This window comes from Zingiber officinale, chromosome 10B (assembly GCF_018446385.1).
Source record: "Zingiber officinale cultivar Zhangliang chromosome 10B, Zo_v1.1, whole genome shotgun sequence".
Classification (NCBI taxonomy): domain Eukaryota; kingdom Viridiplantae; phylum Streptophyta; class Magnoliopsida; order Zingiberales; family Zingiberaceae; genus Zingiber; species Zingiber officinale.
The window spans coordinates 86,227,894-86,247,024 of record NC_056005.1 but is presented as its reverse complement, the minus strand read 5'-3'; the positions used below and the strand labels follow the sequence as shown (position 1 = coordinate 86,247,024).

The 19,131-nt window shown below is 37.9% G+C and overlaps 1 protein-coding gene across 1 annotated transcript; it reads left to right on the top strand.

Annotated features, from left to right (window-relative positions):
- The first annotated feature begins 11,931 nt into the window (after positions 1-11,931).
- Positions 11,932-14,309, top strand: LOC122029243 ((3S,6E)-nerolidol synthase 1-like). The gene is made up of 7 exons (XM_042588182.1): positions 11,932-12,129; positions 12,216-12,483; positions 12,594-12,960; positions 13,168-13,386; positions 13,479-13,617; positions 13,704-13,943; positions 14,019-14,309. Exons 1-7 carry the CDS (start codon positions 11,971-11,973, stop codon positions 14,307-14,309), a joined length of 1,683 nt encoding a protein of 560 aa, XP_042444116.1. The 5' UTR covers positions 11,932-11,970.
- The last annotated feature ends 4,822 nt before the right edge of the window (positions 14,310-19,131 follow it).

The window sequence follows — 19,131 nt, the reverse complement described above, 5'->3', positions numbered from 1 at the left end:
TACTCCTGTGAGGGATCATATCCTAAAGATGATGGCTTATCTGAACGAAATACAGATCCTTGGAGGAGAAATTGATGGGGAAACCCAGCTCGATATGATTCTCCAAACACTACCTAGAAGTTTTGAGCAATTTCGCCTGAATTACAATATGAACAAAAGGGTATATTCATTGGCGGAACTACTGACAGAACTTCAGGCAGCAGAAGGATTGTTTTGTCACAATTCTCATATTTATTATACTGAAAATGGTTCTACTTCTAAACCGAAAGGAAAGAAGAAGAAGAAACAAGTTGGTTCAGCAAAGAAAGTGAATAAATCTCAGAGTACAGGACCTAAAGCTGGAATGAAGAAGCTGAAGGGCAAGTGCTTCATCTGCAAGCAGTCAGGGCATTGGAAGGTGGACTGTCCTCGTAGGAATCAGAACATCAAAGGTATATCTCATGCTCTAGTTGTTGAAACATGTTTAGCGGTGTTATCTACCAGCACCTGGTGTGTAGATACGTGAGCCACTGATCATGTCTGCAATTCCTTGCAGGGGTTCCAGGAAACTCGATGATTAACTAAAGGAGAGATTACCGTCTACATGGGCAATGCTACTAAAGTGGCGGCTGTTGCAGTGGGAGATGTCTACTTATCTTTTAATAGGAATAGAAATTTGGTTTTAAGAAATTGTCTTTATGTACCCAGTTTTAGAAAGAATTTAATTTCAGTTTCTAAACTATTTTTGGATGGATATTCAGTTTCCTTTAGTAACGATGTAGTTATTAAGAGAAATAAAGTGATTATCTGTTCTGGTGCATTAGTTGGCAATTTGTATACTTTAAATTCAATTTCTCCCACAAAGCAAAACATGAAAATTTATAACTCATCTTCTAACTCAAATAAGAGAAAAAAACCTTCGGAAATGAACAAAGTATATCTTTGGCATCTAAGGCTTGGTCATATTAACTTAAGTAGGATTAAGAGGCTTATAGCCGATAGACTTTTGGGTTCATTAGAGTTGAAAAATTTTTCGACTGTGAATCTTGCTTGGAAGGTAAAATGACCAAGAGTCCTTTTAAGGCCAAGGGGTATAGAGCCAAAGAAGTGTTAGAATTGGTTCATTCTGATTTGTGTGGTCCTATGTCTGTCCAGGCAAGAGGTGGTTTTAAATATTTTGTCTCTTTTATAGACGATTATTCAAGATACAGATACATTTACCTAATGCGCCGCAAGTCCGAGTGCTTTGATAAGTTCAAAGAGTACAAGACTGATGTGGAGAAACGACTAGGTAAAAGTATCAAGACACTACGGTCTGATCGTGGTGGCGAATACCTCTTAGGAGAGTTTAGGAATTACTTATCAGAATCCCAACTGTCTGCACCTGGTACACCCCAACAGAATGGTGTGGCAGAACGAAGGAATAGGACTCTTATGGAAATGGTTAGATCGATGATGAGTTATTCAGAATTACCAAATTCATTTTGGGGATACGCTATGGAAACAGCAGTGTACATTCTGAACTTAGTACCTTCTAAATCAGTTTCTTCTACTCCCACAGAATTGTGGAATGGGCGAAAGCCCAGTCTAAGACATATTCGGATTTGGGGTAGTCCAGCACGTGTGCTGAAACCAGATGCTGATAAGTTAGAATCTCATACAGAAGTTCGCGTGTTTGTGGGGTATCCCAGAGGAACGAAAGGTGATTTATTTTATAGTCCTAAAGACCAGAAGGTCATTGTTATCACCAATGCCCAGTTTTTAGAAGAAGACTATATAATGGATCACAAGCCCAGTAGTAAAGTTGTTTTAGAAGAACTTAGGGAGGACACGTCTACTTCAGTACCAACAGTACAAGATGAAGTACCACAAGAGACTGCAACACGTGTCACACATGATACACAACCACAGACTGTGCCTCGTCGTAGTGGGAGGGTTGTTAGACAGCCTGATATATTCATGTTTTTGGGAGAGTCTTCGGACTTGATCCCGGGTAAACATGAACCGGATCCCCGAACATATGACAAAGCACTCCAAGATATAGATGTAGCATCTTGGCAAAAGACAATGAATTCTGAAATAAAATCTATGTATTCTAATAAGGTCTGGGAGCTTGTAAAACCACCTGATGGTGTAAAAGCCGTTGGATGCAAGTGGATCTACAAAAGGAAAAGAGGGACAGACGAGAAGGTAGAAACCTTCAAAGCTAGGCTTGTTGCGAAAGGGACAATCAGAAAGAGAGAATCGATTATGAGGAGACCTTTTCATCGGTAGTCATGCTTAAGTCTATCCAGATACTCTTATCTATTGCTGCTCATATGGATTATGAGATTTGGTAAATGGATGTCAAGACAGCTTTCCTTAATGGAAGTCTTGAAGAGAACATCCATATGAAGCAACCAGAAGGGTTCATTGAAAAGGCAAAGAGCATCTAGTGTGCAAGCTCAATCGGTCCATTTATGGACTGAAGCAAGCTTCAAGGTCTTGGAACATCCGGTTTAATGAAGTAATCCAGTCATATGGATTTATTCAGTGTCCGGATGAGTCTTGTGTATACAAGAAGTGTAACGAAAACGTGGTGGTATTTCTTGTACTATACATAGATGATATTTTGTTAATTGATAACAATGTCAAGGTATTATCGGATGTAAGGGTATGGTTGTCCAAACAATTTGATATGAAGGATTTAGGAGATTGTGCACACATTCTTGGGATCAAAGTTATAAGGGATCGCAAGAAAAGAATGTTGTGTCTGTCCCAAGCTTCATATATAGATACAATCCTTGCTCGTTTTAGCATGCAAGATTCCAAGAAAGGTTTCATACCTTTTAGGCATGGAGTAGCTCTATCTAAAGAGATGTCTCCGAAGACATCAAAGGAGATATAGGACATGAGAGCAGTTCCTTATGCTTCAGCTGTAGGGAGCCTAATGTATGCAATGCTATGTACGAGACCTGATATCTGTTTTACCGTGGGCATGGTTAGCAGATATCAGAGTAACCCTAGACAAGGGCATTGGACTGTGGTAAAGCATATATTAAAGTACCTGAGAAGGACCAGAGATTATATGCTAGTTTACCAAGCAGACGATTTGCTCCCTGTGGGTTACACGGATTCAGATTTCCAATCAGATAGGGACAACAGTAAGTCTACATCAGGCTATGTGTTTACTTTGGGAGGTGGAGTCATTGCATGGAGGAGTGTTAAGTAGAAATGCGTTTCAGACTCAACCATGGAAGCTGAGTATGTAGCAGCCTCTGAGGCGGCTAAAGAAGCAGTATGGCTCAGGAACTTTCTAATGGACTTAGATGTGATTCCTGGTTTGCCCAAAATCATCACAATTTATTGTGATAATAGCGGTGCAGTTGCAAACTCGAATGAATCACGAACCCATAAGGCAAGTAAACACATAGAGCGCAAGTACCACCTGATACGAGATATCGTGAAGCGAGGAGAAGTTGTCATCGCCAACATTACATCAGCGGATAACCTGGCAGATCCTTTCACTAAGGCCCTTCCAGCAAAAGCTTTCGATCGGCATGTGGAGGGAATGAGAATCAAATGTATGGCAGAAGATATGACGGCTTAATCATTAGTATAAGTGGGAGATTGTTAGAGTATATACTGAAAGTCTAAGCTTTTGTAAACATTTATTTTAAATAAACAATCACATTTGGTCAAATTGTCTACATTTAGTTGTAGTTGTTCAATTAATTTATATTTTAGATAACATAGTATGTGGTGCCACATACAGAAGATAATGTTATCAGTACCTTATAAATTATAAACAGTAGTTCACGACCAAAATGGAAAGGAACAAACCATTGGAAGGTCGTAGTGTAATTAGGAATTAGTTTATCTTGACTATATAATTACACTAGTACACTTAGAGTGTATTGAGTAGGACCATTAGAGGTCGTTTCTTTTATACTGACTTTATAGAGGAACAAAGACCTCAGTTATTATGCAAGTGTGTGCTCTTAATCCTAATATAATAACAAGCACATATATTTGATATTTATTTCTTTAATTTATCAATGGGTGAGATTTAGTTCGATAAATCAATAAGCCCGATAAGTTGGGAAATGATATCACTTATAGTGTGTGTTGTTGATTATAGAAGGAAACTGTGTCCTAGAAATCTAGGTTGAGAATATCCCCAAGAGGAGCTCATAAGGAATGTCATGTTAAACCCTGCAGGTGGACTCAGTCCGACATGATGGTAAGGTTGAGTGGTACTATTCTTGGATTAAGATATTAATTAAATGAGTTGTCAGTAACTCACTTAATTAGTGGACATTCGACATCTTAAACACAGGGAGACTAACACACTCATAATAAGAAGGAGCCCAAAAATATAATTTGGGATTGGTGCGGTAGTTCAATAATACTTCTATAGTGGAATGGATTATTATTGATAAAATTAAGTTGTGTGTTCGGGGCGAACACGGGATGCTTAATTTTATCGGGAGATCAAAATCAATTACTCCTCTCGGTCCGTATCGTAGCCTCTTATTTATAGAGTACTATACCCACCTATACCCACCTTCGTACCCATGATGTAGGGGCCGGCCAAGCTAGCTTGTGGTTCAAGCTAGGGCCGGCCAAGCCTTGGTTCATGGGTGGCCGACCCTAGCTTGAACCCAAGCTTAGGTGGCCGGCCCCCATTAAATTTAAAAGAATTTTAATTTTAAAATTTTCTTATGTGAAAGATATAATTTATTAGAGAGATTTAAAATTAAAATATCTCTTTTAAAAGGATCTACAAAAGATTAAAGAAAGAGATTATATCTCTTTCCTTATTTGTAGATTGGAAAGATATTTTATTTTTCTTCTTTATAAATTATTCACATGTTGAAAAATTAAAATTATAGAAATTTATTTTTATCAACCATGAAGGGATTTTAAAGGGAAATTTTATTTTTTTAAAATTTCCAAAGACAAATAAGGAATTTTTAATTGTTGATTAAAAATTGTCTTGTTTGCTCTCCATGAGGTGGCCGGCCATGATAAATTGATTAGGAAATTTTATTTAATTTTTCTTAATTAATTGTTGTCAAGGAAAGTTAAGGAAATTTTATTGTAATTAAATTTCCTTATTTTCCAAAGCTAAGGAATATAAAAGAGGGGGTTGGGGTGCCTTCATCAGACACAACCTCTATTATTCTCTCCCTCTTTTTCCTTGGTGTTGTGGCCGACCATCCTCTCTCCCTCTCTTCTTCTTTGTGGTGGCCGAAACCCTTCTTTGCTTGGAGCTCTTGTGGTGGCCGGATACTACTTGGAGAAGAAGAAGAAGAAGGAGAGAAAGCTTGCATCCCTTGGAGCTTAGTTGATGGTAAAAGTTCTTCATCCTTGGATTTTGGTGCTTGGCCAAAACTTGAAGGAAGAAGAAGAAGGTGCTAGGTGGTCCTCATCTTGGAAGATCGTTGCCCACATAGCGTCCGAGGTTAGAAGAGGAATACGGTAGAAGATCAAAAGGTCTTTCTAAAAGGTATAACTAGTATTTTTTTCTTTCCGCATCATACTAGTTATTTTTGGAAATAATACCAAATACAAGAGGCATGCGATTCTAGTATTTCAAATTTGTTTTTGATATTGTGTTCTTTTGTTTTTCTTTTCCTTGTGATTTGATTGTTCTTTTCGGTTGACCTAAAGTTATTTAAGGAAATTAAATATTAGCTTTCCTTAAAAGGCTTTGTCTAGTCGGTGGTGGTTGCTCTCATATCCAAGAAGGTCATGTGCCTCGCCACTTCAGTACTGGAAGCCAATTTTGGAAATTAATATTTAATGAAATTAATAACTTGGGTGATTTGGATCGAACGTGTTAAGTTCCGCAGGAGATCCAAGTCTAAACCTAAAAGAACAAATAGATTAAACTTTGGATCAAACGTGTTAAGTTCCGCAGGCGATTCAAGTTTAATCTAAAAGAACACATGGTAGTTAGGAAAAGGTTCAGACCTTTGTACAAAATTTTTGTACAGTGGAACCATTAGGTTTTCCAAGTAGCAACCAACACTATGCTCCCCAATGAGCTAGGATTTTACCACAGGGCTTTTTGAGAACCTATCGCAAGGCTCCCCCTACACAAAGACATTTTCAAGTTTTCCCGACTAAACCTTACTTCTCCCCCTTTGCCTAACATCCAAAAAATTCTCTAACAATATCCTAATTGTTGAAAACTTGTCATCAAAATTGACCCTAAACTCGTGTATTCATCCCTCCATGGATCTCATACACCTACACGAGCTGACACGGTCAAAATCCAGTGCTGAAAACAATTTCAGACTGGTATCAGTCGACTGCAAGAAGTATCAGTCGCCTGCCCTTACTAAAACGAGCTTACAAAACCATTCTGTGCTCAAAAATACTGTTACCAGTCGACTGATAACTGTATCAGTCGACTGGTACACTATTCATGCAAAAATCAACCTTTTCTGGCCAACTTCAAAAATACGCCAGAAATTTCACAAACCTCCAAAAATTCTCAAATTTTGTGGAGAGGTCTATTTTATCAATATCTACTTGGGAAAAATATATATATAAATATATTTATCACAAATCCCAAGATTGACACAAAACACAAAACTAGCTAAAAAGTTCAATTGAACCTTGACCTAAAGTCCTAGTTTTGGCTTCCTCTTGATGTATTTACCCATACTAAACCACAATGCATCCCTAGCATTGGTTTATATGACATCTATACATCCAAACCCAATTATCATGTTATATGACCCCAATGTCATATTTCCAAGCATGAAACACAACCCATGTGTGCCAATTCCCTAGGTTTGAGACTCAAGTCCGTCTCCAAATCACTTGGCACATTCCATGACCTAACCTAGACTCCCAAGTAAAAACCACTTGAGATCCATTGACCATGAGCCCCAAATTGACTCTTAGAGCTCCCCCTAGAGCCCTTAGCCTTAGCCACCTCTCTAGGTGACTCATCCACAATAGTTAGGCCACATTGGTGCACCTCCGGTGACACTTGACCTACAAACCTAACTTTCTTAACCTTGGACATCTTGTCCTTGGTTAATTTATCCTTACCATTAAATGACTTTCTCTTGCCATTTATTGGCTTCTCCTTGCTATAATCATATGCAACTCTAGCATACGACTTTCCCTTAGCCTTGGAGACACTAGATCGGTATCCCAAACCCGATCTATCATTGTTGGGTCTTTGGCTACCCAACACCATACCTAAACCCTTAGATCCAACATTGAATCTTTCTAGGTTTTTCTCCAAATGATCAAGCTTTGCCTTCAAAGCTTGATTTTCCCTTTCTAAGTTCTTAAACCTAGAGTCAACATGTCCACCATGGACATTCCTAGACCTACCCATTTTTCTAGGCATATGTCTCCCCTTCTTGGGATTTATGCCTTGGGTCTCCTTAGGTCTAACGTTTCTAGATTTATTATGAATGGGTACCTTAGGGTTTTGATCTACCTTAACCCTACTCCTATCATGATATTTAAATCCAAAATTATGCATGGGTAAATAATAGCAATTATTTCTAGCATGCATGGAGGAATTTAAATTTGACTTCAAATTTAAATTAGGGTTTACCTTACCCTTTACCTTTGGAACTCCCCCTTGACATGAGCCTCCATTCTTCCTCCACTTCTTCTCCTCCTTCTTCAAATGCGCCAACTTTTTGATTTCTTTCTTCCTTGGGCATTTTGTGTGGTAATAACCCCGCTCACCACACGTGAAGCACACTATGTGCCATTTCTTCTTCTTCTTCTTATTGGCGCCATCATTCCTACAACCCACATTAGTGTTCAAATTAACTTGAATGGGTTTAGGAGTTACCTTCTTACCCATTGGACATCTACTTTTGTAATGTCCCTTTTCATTGCACCCGAAACACACAATGTGGTCCTTTGACTTTGCTTCGGTGGAGGTGCTCACTAGGTTGACTTCTTCCAAGATTTCTTCTTCATTTGTCTTGGGCTCTTCTTCAACCCTCGAGGATGTAGATGCTACCTCATCTTCCTCATCCACACTTGTTGATGGCCTTTCTTCATTCTTCTCCTCCTCGGAAGTTGAACATGAATCAACTTCCGGTTGCTCCACCTCCTCTCCTTGAGCAATTGAATCCATTTCCTTGGGTTCTTCTTTTTCTTGTGTAGGCATAGGTTCTTTCCATTGAACCTTCTTTATCTTGCTCCACAAATCGTGGGCGTTCTCATATTTACCTACACGGCTCATCACATCATTGGGCAAAATATCAATCAAAATAGATATTACCTTATCATTTGCCTTTGATCGTGAGGTTTGCTCCTTCGTCCAATGACATGGTCGGAGTCTCTTCTCTTTCTTGTCCTTCGGGACTTCGAACAGCTCTTTGACGACCATCATGGTGTCCCAATCCGTGTCGAAGAATACTTCCATCTTCATCATCCAAAATGTGATGTCCCCAAGGCTTCCTCCTTCAAACTTTGGAGGTTCAATCAAGCCGGTCATCTTCTTAGCTTCCTCGGCGGTTAGTCCGATGGAGAGCGTCCTTGCTCTGATACCACTTGTAAGGAATCGGTGGCCGGCTTGAAGGGGGTTGGATAGACGACACCTCCAAATACTCATTTCCTACACTCGTTAGTATATGCAACAGAAATACAAACTAACTACAAATATGAAAGCTAAACACTAAAGGAAAGAAAAACAAGCAAACCGCTAACACGTTCGTTTAACGTGGTTCGAAGATTAAGTCTCCTACTCCACGGCGTGTCCTTGAGGTGGAGGATCCCAATCTGTCGGTGGATTAGCCCCCGGTAAACTCCGGCTATCTCAAATAGCTCCTTGTGGGTGGAGAAACCTCACCACAACACCAACCAAGACTTTTGAGACTAGTAGACTACTAATTAGGGTTTACCGCCACTAATTTCGTCAACTATAACCAAGCTCCCAAGCTTAGGCTATAACCGAATGAACAGAAACATTCTGTTCGCTCCCAGTCAACTGCACCAGTCGACTGCTAAAACATGCAGTCGACTGCTACAGTGGCACTACAGTAATGCTATAGTAAAACCCTAAAACTAGGATTTTACTCCGAGTACAATCTCTCATGCACTTGTACCCTCACCCTTATGACTCACTTGACGCTTCTTTGCAGCCTTGACCTCTTGCCTTCAAGCCTACTTCCTTTAGCTCTCGTCTCTCGGATACATTCAAGCCCACGGCTCGTCCCCAATGCCATCCTTCGTGTATGCCTCGAAGTTGCTTCCCTCGGCCCTTGTCCTCGTTGCCTTGTCCACGGTCCCTCGGATGCTCCATCCTTCACCAGACCCGAAACCATTAACCTGAGTCACATGTATATCCTGCAAACCTGCACAACTCAAATATACATATCAAATACAAGGGTGAACCTAACTTAAATCCTTTGCCCAAACACCAAAACACATGGTCGCACGGACCATTGGGATTGCTTCAACAGTAAATATTTAAGCCAAGAGTTTCTAGATTATCTAAGGGACAATGGTATATTGCCTTAATGGACTCCGTCTTATACGCCACAACATAATGGTGTATCGAAAAGGCGTAATCGAACATTATTAGACATGGTTAGATCAATGATAGATCGTGCAGATCTTCCCAAGACCATTTGAGGTTATGCACTCATGACAGCTGTTTACTTGCTAAATAGAGTCTCGACGAAGGCAATCTCAACTATTCCATATGAGGTATGGACTAGTAAGAAACCCCTCATATCTTATTTGAATATATGGGGATGTCCTGTTTATGTGAAGAGGACTATATCAAACAAATTGAACGCCAAGTCTTATAAGTGTTTATTTATTAGATACCCTAAGGAAACTAAGGATTACCAATTTTATCACCCCTTGGAACAAAAAGTATTTGTTTTAAGACATACTACATTCCTAAATAAAGAATTTCTCTTATAAGAAGTAAATGGAAGTATGATTGAATTTGATGAAGTTCAAGAGAGTCTAATAAACGCTAATGATCGAGTGGATCAGTCAACCTAACTAAAGTAGTCTAACTAGCTAAATTAGTCTTTCTAAATTGATTAATTTGCATGAATAAAAAAATTGTATTTAAAAATTTAGTTTAAATTGAAAATTTTATCACATTAATATTATAAGATTTATAAAAATATTTTTAATTTAAATAAGATGAATAATTTGTAAGGATGGAAATTTAAATGTATTATATTATTCAGGTGATCAAAGGATATACTCATTTAAATCAATCAAATTGCACCAATATTCTAGATCAACTTGTTTGATCGGATCATCCAACCAAATTGACCGACCAACTTGACCATTTTAATTGGACCTATCCAGTCAATCGACATATTTAGTCCATTCAGACTAAATACTCATCAAAATTTATTAGCTTACTTAAATCGATTAAATTGTCCAGCTTAAGTAGTCTATTAGTTGAATTAACTCAACCGGATCAATCAAATCCTTTGGCCAGTCCAACTCTCCCCTAATCTAACTAACCTGTCCGACCCAACATTATTAGCTCATCAATTGCTTAACCCGCTTAACCATATCTAATTGATCAAACACTAAATAAGTCCTGTAATAACCGAAGACATGTCATAATTTTCTAAAGATGGAGATTCGGCTGCAAATCGAATTATGATTTGTTTAGACCAATTCAAACATTAAAAAAATTTTAAAAAAAAACCTGAAACATCCCTAAGATGGAGCAGGCATGATCATTGTGCTAAATAATAATAAATTTTTAGTACTAATATAGCAATATATCAAATGCAATATATGATACTTACATGCAAGCTGACAGTGATTGTCGATTGTCATTTCATTGGCGCAGATGCATAACGTAGAAGAAAAAAATTGCTCAACCTAGTGTCTCACGTCATTGGTCCGACAGTGAGATGACAAAAAGGTAAATTAAGTAATGATCTTGTAAGTGGAGGACATTTAAATTTTAACTTTTCATCAAATTCAGTAGATAAATTTTTAAAATACTTAAATTATATATCATAATTTTAAAATTATTAAATCACGTATCCATTTTCTATTTTATCCTCATCCTCAAATCAATTCGACTGAAAAATAAATCAGTTGAATCGATTTCATTCTGTTTTAAAAATTCATTAGCTAATTTCGATTAAAATCAATTGATGGAGATAGAGACCTCGAAATAATATGAAATCGACTGATGATCATATTTTATAATTGACTACATAAATTGTGAAAAAGACAAGTGATCCATGCATAAAAGAGAGGAGAGAGGAAAGAGAACAGAGAGAAAAATGATAAAGAATAAAAAAATGATATAAAAACTTAGGGTGCGTTTGATTTATACATGTTTCATTTCATTTTTTGAAAAACACATGTTTTCTAGAAAATAAAAAATGACTTTTCGTCATTCTCTATTTGTTCAAAAAATGCTATCTATTTTTTTAGAAAATAGACATGAAAAATATAAGTCAAACATCATTTTTCAAAAATGTACATTTTTCAAAAAATAAAAATGAAAAATATACAAATTAAACGTATCCTTAAATTTGTCAAAATGATAAAATAGAAAATTGACTTAAAAAAAAATACATACTTTGAAAAATACAAAAATAGTATAAACCATTTAATGAATTGCTGAAATTTAAATGCAGATTTCACGTGATCCAAAGCCGCCACACGCGGATTCATCCAAATTCAAGTATTCAAATTAACATACTCGTTTAAATCAATCAAATTGCCGCAACATTATTGATCAATTAGTTTGACCGGATCATCCAACCAAATTGACCATTATAATTGGACCAATCCAGTCATCAAAATGATTTTGCTCGCCCGGAACATCGGTCCCACAGCGAGGTAAAATGAGATAAGTATGTATGATGTATCAACTCGGCTACATTGGTACAGATGCACAATCACGTCGAGAAACTGGCCAGGGTTCCACTGCACTCTATAAATAGGGTCCGCCTCTGCTTATCAAACACAGAGATTTTATACGATTAGTAATCCATTCCAGTCCGACAGAGCAAGATGCTGGCGCAGTGCTCCTCCTCCTTCTACCCCAAGTTTATGGCTTCTCTCCACACCAACACCACCAATAACCCCAGCAGTACTCACATCGCCATGCCGCCGCGGCTTCATCAGTTGCAGAAACAACGAATCATGAAGTCCGACATCTTTGAAGATCAAGTGAGTGGCCACTACTCTTAGCTATTCTCATATTAATTAGTTGGTTCATGGCCTGCTGCTTTAATTCTGTGCATGCATGCATGCAGGAGAGTTTGTGCCTGAGACACAGCGACCGGTTGAGCCAAGTGAGGAGGATGTTTGATGACCAGACAAGAGGAGCCAAGGAGACCTTGCTGTTCATAGACTCCCTTCAAAAGCTCGCCATCGACTACCATTTCGAAGAAGAGATTCAAGCCGAGATGCATTCTTTATACGACCAGCGACTCCCCATCTCCAATGGCGAAGGCAGTAGCATCGCGGAAGTGGCCCTTTTGTTTCGGTTACTGAGACAAGCTCGATACCCCATTTCTACAGGTAACTGAGGTTTATGCTTGTAGTTGTCGACTTTGTATTGCATGATGAAATGAAATGAAATGAAATGAAATGGGTTTAATATATTAAACCAATTCCTTCTATCTCTTTAGATGTGCTACGCAGGTTCCATGATGGTAGAGGAGAGTTCATGGCGTCTCTCAGCAAGGAGATGGATGGGCTGATGAATCTATTTGAAGCGTCGAATTTGAATACTGGTGGGGAATTAATACTCTACAGGGCCAATGAATTCAGTAGCCATCACCTCAGGTCCTACATGGCATCTTTGGGGCCAGAGTTTGCAGTAACTATTGAACATGTGCTGGAGACTCCATCTCATATGACCTTGCAGAGATTCCAAGCCAGGAAATATCTTGATAGTGACAACTTCTATCACAATTTGCATGTTCGAGAATTGGGGGAGATGGATTTCACCATGCTCCAGTCACTGCATCAAAAGGAACTAAAAGAAGTCACAAGGTATAGTAATTTAGTTTTGGCTAATTTTTGTTAATTAGGGCTACAAATGAGCCAAGCTAGGTTTAATTATTTGTGATGTTCAAACTTGTTAATTGAACTAATTAGTAGATGAAAAAGTTGTTCAACCTTGATTTGGTTTCTTTTTAAAATCCTAATTATTATTTGATTGATTTATTGTTGATTGATTATATTTGTATATGTATATAGATGGTGGAAGAAGTCAGGATTGGGCCAAGAGCTAGGGTTTGCTCGGGATCAATCCTTGAAGTGGTTCACTTGGACAATGACATGTCTACCAAACCCTAAATTTTCAAGTTATAGGGTTGTTCTCTCGAAGATCATCGCATTTGTTTATCTTCTTGACGATATTTTTGACGTGGAAGGATCGATCGACGATCTCCATCTCTTTGTACAGGCCATTGAAAGGTATTTAGTCACGTTTATTTCACCAACTCATAGGATCAAATTTTTTTTTAGAGTGATCAGCTAATTGTTAATGACTTTTATGACCATTGCAGATGGGATCACTCTTCAATGGATTCACTTCCCAACTACATGAGGGTATGCTTCAAGGAATTAAATAGCACTATCAATGAGATTGCCGAAATTGTGCTCAAGGAACATGGATGGAATCCAATCGAATATCTAAAGAAATCAGTATGAATTGTTGTTCTTTTTGTAAAATATGTTTTAGTGTTTTTATTATCACTGAAATTTGGTTAAAAATTGACTTTGTTTTGTAGTGGATACAATTAAGTAATGCATTTTTAGTGGAAGCAAAATTGTTGTCGAAAGACCAAGTCCCGACAATGGATGACTACATGAAGATTGCCACAATTACTTGTGGTGTTCCTGCAGCCTTAATGCACATGTATTTTCTATTAGGACATCACACGACGAATGATCTCTGTGAAGATCTGCCGAGTCTTATATCTTGTCCTTCGAGAATTCTTCGACTTTGGGATGACTTGGGAAGTGCAAAGGTAGATTTTTTTTTTTAAATTTTTATGATTCTATACTAGCAAGAGGATAATGAATTTATCGTGTATGATAATTAGGACGAAAAACAAATTGGGAGGGATGGCTCGTTGTTGATTTGCATGATGAAGGAGAACCCACATTGGTCGTTGGAAGTTGCAAAGGAAAAAGTGATGCAAATGATTGAAAAAGAGTGGGAGGAGCTCAACAAGGAATGCTTCAGTTCATCGACCTCAACATTCTCTCAAGATTTTGTCACGGCTTGTTTGAATAGTGCTAGGATGGTGAGGGTGATGTACAACTACAACGAGGAGCATAACCTCCCCATGCTTAAGGAGTATATAAACTTATTGTTGTTTAAACAAATTTAAACACCTCTCATATATTTAAAATGTTAGAGGTTAGTAGTTAATGCTATTAAAAATTCTTGTTGTGTTGAATGAATCCTCCCTTTCACTTGTTTTAATTGATTGTTTTGTTTGGTCTAGTGGTGGACCCAGAAATTTCAAATGTGATTTACAATTGACTTATACAGTCTCTCATTTTTTGATAATAATTCATGATATAATTATTTGATAATTTACTAAATATATCTTTTTCAATAAATGTCATCATAGAGTCATTTAACCATTGATCATACATTCTACTGCAAAGTCGATTCTTCACAATCTTCATAACTGAAAATGCTCTATCTACTATGGAAGTTGCAAACGGCAAAATCAAAGCCAATGTTAAAAGCTTGTAAACCAATGGATATGTTGTCTTTTCTATTTTCCACCACCAATCGAGTAATATCACTCAACCCCTTCAAATTTGAAAACTTAATATCTAATTGAACATATAAAATGCTAAACCTGATTTGAGAGTTCTAAAAGATTAATATCAGAAAAATCTCTTGGATATAATTTGGCTAATGAATAGCTTTTGATTGTCGAACGATGCAAAAGAATTAAATGGATTTAAGCATGCACCACAAAGCAACAATTCAATGTTGGTCTCATTAATTAAATCGACTATTTAGCTCTTATAATTGCATATCAATGACGGTATTGAATAATTCAACATGGCAGTGATGGAAATTATCATCCTTTTAGTTCTGCGCCGTGATCTTCCTCGAGCTACAAATATATCATCTATATTGGGAACATAAATAAAATGTTTCCCACAAAAATTGAATGTCACATCCAACAAAGAACTCCATCATCCCTTATTGATTGAAGGTGTCATTGTCCCATGGGATGTTGAGTTGGCTAGAAGGTGACAGATTTGTGACAATAGGACAAGGGATCAATTCCTTGTGGATGCACACCCTCAGGGAAAAAATTTCTCCCACCCCCTAGCCAACTTAGCCGCCGGTTATAAGATGACTCTGTGTTCCCTTCACATAACCTAGAAATGGGCTGTGAGGAGTGCCTAGGGTGAGTGTAATCACCTTTTATTACAATTGAATGCATTGTTTAGAAATATCAAACAATCATCTTTCGTTTGCAAAATTTGTGACAAATCATTTGTTATTCCCAATAATGATTACATCAAATGAAGAGTAATCATAAACTCAAAATATTGCATTGCCTCTAGCAAACAAGATGCTTTACACTTTTTATCTAAAAATAAGCCGTCTTCCACAATTACATCAACTACATCAACAATAGATGCAAAAATGTAATGAAACCATTTAGAGTTCTGTAATGTGATCCCTAACGAGAGATGTCTCTTGATTCAATCCCAGTCCACTAAGGATTGTTGGTGCGGGAAGCATCCGACGATCGAACATTAGTTTTGATAATGGCAAAGGATTCAAAGTTAAGTTAGTGTGTGATCTAACATGTTTGAATGAGTGTTTCAGGAAAGTCCTAGCTGCGGTTAGGCAGGTGAAAAACCCTAAGGGGTGGTAACCTTAGGTCCTAGGGTGCGGTAACCCTAGGTGGAGGAAAACCCTAAGGGGCGGTAACCTTAGGTCCTAGGGGGCGGTAACCCTAGGTGGAGAAAAACCCTAGGGGGCGGTAACCCTAGGTCCTAGGGGGGTAACCCTAGGCGAAAAGTCCAGTCGGTCTGGAGGACCGGATTGGCATTAGGTAAATCTCCTGAGTGGAGTAGGTGAGGATGCGTTCCCCGTAGAGGGAACAGTAGGCGTCGGGTCGACCTAGGGTTTCCGGTTGGAAATCCGAAGTCAGACGAAGACTGTCAGCTCTTTTCACTTATGAATTATCAGATTCTAACATTGTCTTGCAGGGTATGCAATTGCTCGGATTAACCTTGTTTTGCAGGAGAAGCGGCTCGAAAAGGAGGTCCGCCCGGACCAACTTTTATCCTCAGCGACTTCGCGACGGAGCAACTCGTTGGCTGGCCACGTCACCTGCGCCGGAAGGTCCTGGCACCCGGAACCTCATATAAAAGGAGGGTTGAGGTGCAACTTTAAACAGACAATCTTCTAAGCATTCTCCGTGCGACAAGCTGCTAACGTCTCGACTCAGAAGTGCTGCAACAACAACCCGGAGCTTCAGCTTTAGTCTTTTTATTGTCGGTACAATATTCTTTTCTGCTTAAATTGTACTTAACTTATAATAGCTTTTACGAATTATAGTTGTTGCCCACCGAAAGCGATCAAGGATCGCGAGCCTTCGAGTAGGAGTCGTCACAGGCTCCGAACGAAGTAAATCCTTCGTGTCCACTTTATTTACTTTCCGCTGCGTTAATTCTGAACAAGCTTTTACGATTTCGAAAAATGAAATAGCCACGAGCGCTATTCATCCCCCCCTCTAGCGCTTTCGATCCATCAATTGGTATCAGAGCCCGGACCGCCAGAAGGTTTAACCGCCGACTGTACACAAGAGCTATGATCTGATTGAGCTATGTGGGTACAATATTGACTTCGAACAAAGAAAGTGGGGGCACCTATGTTCGGATCAAGAGGACCAGACACCAGGCAAGAAGTCCTAGTAGGTCGGGTGGACCGAGAGGCAGCAAGACCTGGTGGGTCGAGGATCGGACGAGGGAAGACTATGGTCTTTTGTTTGGGGGGGGGGGGGGGTTGTTGGGGTTGCAAGGTTGCAAACATGGTCCCATATTGAAAACACATGGGAAAGATCATGGGTTTATAAAAGAAAAGATATCTCCATTGGCATGAGGCCTTTTGGGTAGAACCCAAGAGCAAAACCATGAGGGCTTAGGCTCAAAGTGAACAATATCATGCTATTGTGGAGATATCTAAATTCTTTTCGATTCAACAATTGGTATCAAACATGTCTGAATGTATAGTCAAACATGTCGATAATCCAAAAATCATACTTAAGGGCACTAGGAAAGATAATGTCTACACAATTTATCTAGCATCATCCTCAATAAAGTGTTTTCTAACACAACAAGAGGAAACTGAGTTATGGCACAGAAGACTCGGTCACACTCACACAAGACTCATTTCAAAAATGAGTCAAAATGGACTAGTTAGAGGGTTGTCCAAATTAAAAGTTATTGAAAACTCAATCTGTAATGCATGTCAACAAGGGAAACAAACCAAGTCCACCCACAAGTCAACCAATACGGTTAGAACTACCTATCTACTTGAGCTCCTTCACCTAGATCTATTTGATTCACATGGAGCCAAGTCACTAAGCAAGAACCAGTATTGCTTAGTTATAATTGATGACTACTCCAGGTTCACCTGGGTAAAATTTCTAAAAACAAAAGATGAAACCTTTGAAAAATTTAGTAATTTTTGCAAATTAACAGAAAATGAAAAAGATACTAAAATTAAAAGGATAAGGAGTGATCATGGAGGAGAATTTGAGAATCACAACTTCACTGAATTTTGTGAGATAAATGGGTACAAACATGAATACTCCTGCCCTAGAACCCCCCAATAAAATGGTTTAGTAGAACATAAAAACAGAATCTTACAAGAAGCTGCTAGAACCATGTTAAACGAATATAATCTATCTAATCAATTCTGGGCTGAAGCAGTTAGTACAGCATGCTACATTCAAAATAGGATCTTAATTAACAAATTTCAAAATAAAACCCCCTATGAAATTTATTATAATAAAATTCCTAGGATTAGTGATTATGAATATAATATCCATAAAAGTGTTTAAAGAAAGTATTACCTAAGAGACCCTATGCCAACCCCGTAAGCGTAAATTTAAAACTATAGATTTCAATAACAAGCCATGAAGATTTAATCCGTCATGGTTTGATGAATTTGATTGGTTGGAATATAACATTACTAAGGATGTTGAGTTTTGTTTATATTTCTATGTTTTTAATTGTGGGGAGCAAGGGGGTTGTGATAAATTTGTTAGCAAATGTTTTACAAATTGAAAAATGAAAGAAAGTTGCATGAGCATGTGTATGTGTGTTGGGGGGGCATAGCTTAGCTTTTAGCAAATGTCAAGACTTGCTAAATCAAGAGCAACATATTTAGAATAATTTTGTTAAAGTAACAAAGGAAGTGAAAATTGATTATAGGATTCAATTGTCGCCATGAATTAAGTGCAACAGATTTCTTATGAATCATGGTCTCCCATTTCATGGTCACAATGAATCTGAAGATTTAAGCAATCAAGGACTTTTGTTGAACTATTACAATTTCTTGCTAACAATAATGAAGAAGTTAGGAGAGTTGTACTTTAAAATACTTCTGGGAATATGAAATTGACTTTACCTAAAATTGTGAGGGTTGCAACATTTGAAACAATTAAAGCTATAATTAGAGAGTTTGGTGATAGATTATTTTCAATTCTTATTGTGAATCTCGAGATATGTCTATAAAAGAGCAAATGAATGTCTTTTTTTAATTTATGGATAAAAGTGGATGTGTGATTGAGCAATTTTGGGTCTGAAACATGTTAGAAGTACTACTACAAATCACTAAAAGAAAAATTTTATCTGTTTTCGGCACATGGTTTGAGCATTTCAATGTTGCAACATTAAGGTTATAATGTGGCTAGCAATATGCAAGGTGTGTATAAAAGGACTTAAAGCTCTCATCTTGAAAGAGAATGAGTTTACACATTACATTCATTATTTTACTCATTAACTTCAATTAGTTGGTGGTAGTAGTGAGGAAACATGCATGTACTTGTCACTAGACTTTTCAATTTAATTTTTGATATTGTTAATGTGGTTGGAGCCTCATGTATCGGTAAGATACTTTGCAAGAGTCATAAGTTGCTAGAATAATTGCTAGTCTAGAAA